At 65.6% G+C, this 488-nt stretch overlaps 1 protein-coding gene across 1 annotated transcript in view; it reads right to left on the reverse strand.

The window, feature by feature from the left end:
* Positions 1-257: 257 nt before the first annotated feature.
* Positions 258-488, reverse strand: part of LOC104410033 (5-hydroxytryptamine receptor 3A-like) — a 3,664-nt gene continuing 3,433 nt past the window's right edge. The window contains 1 exon segment of the mRNA XM_010020087.1: positions 258-488. This exon segment is cut by the window's right edge and continues 32 nt beyond it. Coding sequence (XP_010018389.1) covers positions 258-488 — 231 coding nt within the window.

Consider the following 488-nt stretch of genomic DNA (forward strand, 5'->3'; position numbering starts at 1 on the left):
GCAGCTTGTCGCGCCGGGCTGGGGCGAGGGGAAGGGGAAGCGTCTTGCAAGGCTTGGGCAGGAGTCGTGGGTGCTTGGGGGCTCTCCTCAGCTCTGCCTTCCTGCTCAGGTGCTGCTGCTCTGGAGCTGGGGGGAAGGAAGTGGATGCACCAGCCCGGGTCAGCAAACACCAGTGAGTCCCAGAGCTGCGGAGCAGATGCGGGAGCAAGGCAGCATTTAGGGTCCCCACCTTCCCTGCCCTGAAAGGCGGGCATCTCTTAGGCATCCCGCCACACCGACCAGAGGGTGCCCAGCGTGATGGTGTAGGCCAGGACAGCCGCCAAGTAGGCCCGGAAGAGCAGGACATCCAACACGTAGCCCACTTGCAGCCACTCGCGGGCGACGTCGCGGAATTCCTCACGTTTCTCCAGGAACTGGCGGATGGCGGGGATCTCGCGCAGGACACCGTGCATCACCAGGGAGCCCTCCGCCTGGCCAGCAAAGGCCGG

The sequence above is a fragment of the Nestor notabilis genome, unplaced genomic scaffold, assembly GCF_000696875.1.
Source record: "Nestor notabilis isolate BGI_N333 unplaced genomic scaffold, ASM69687v1 scaffold20168, whole genome shotgun sequence".
Lineage (NCBI taxonomy): Eukaryota > Metazoa > Chordata > Aves > Psittaciformes > Psittacidae > Nestor > Nestor notabilis.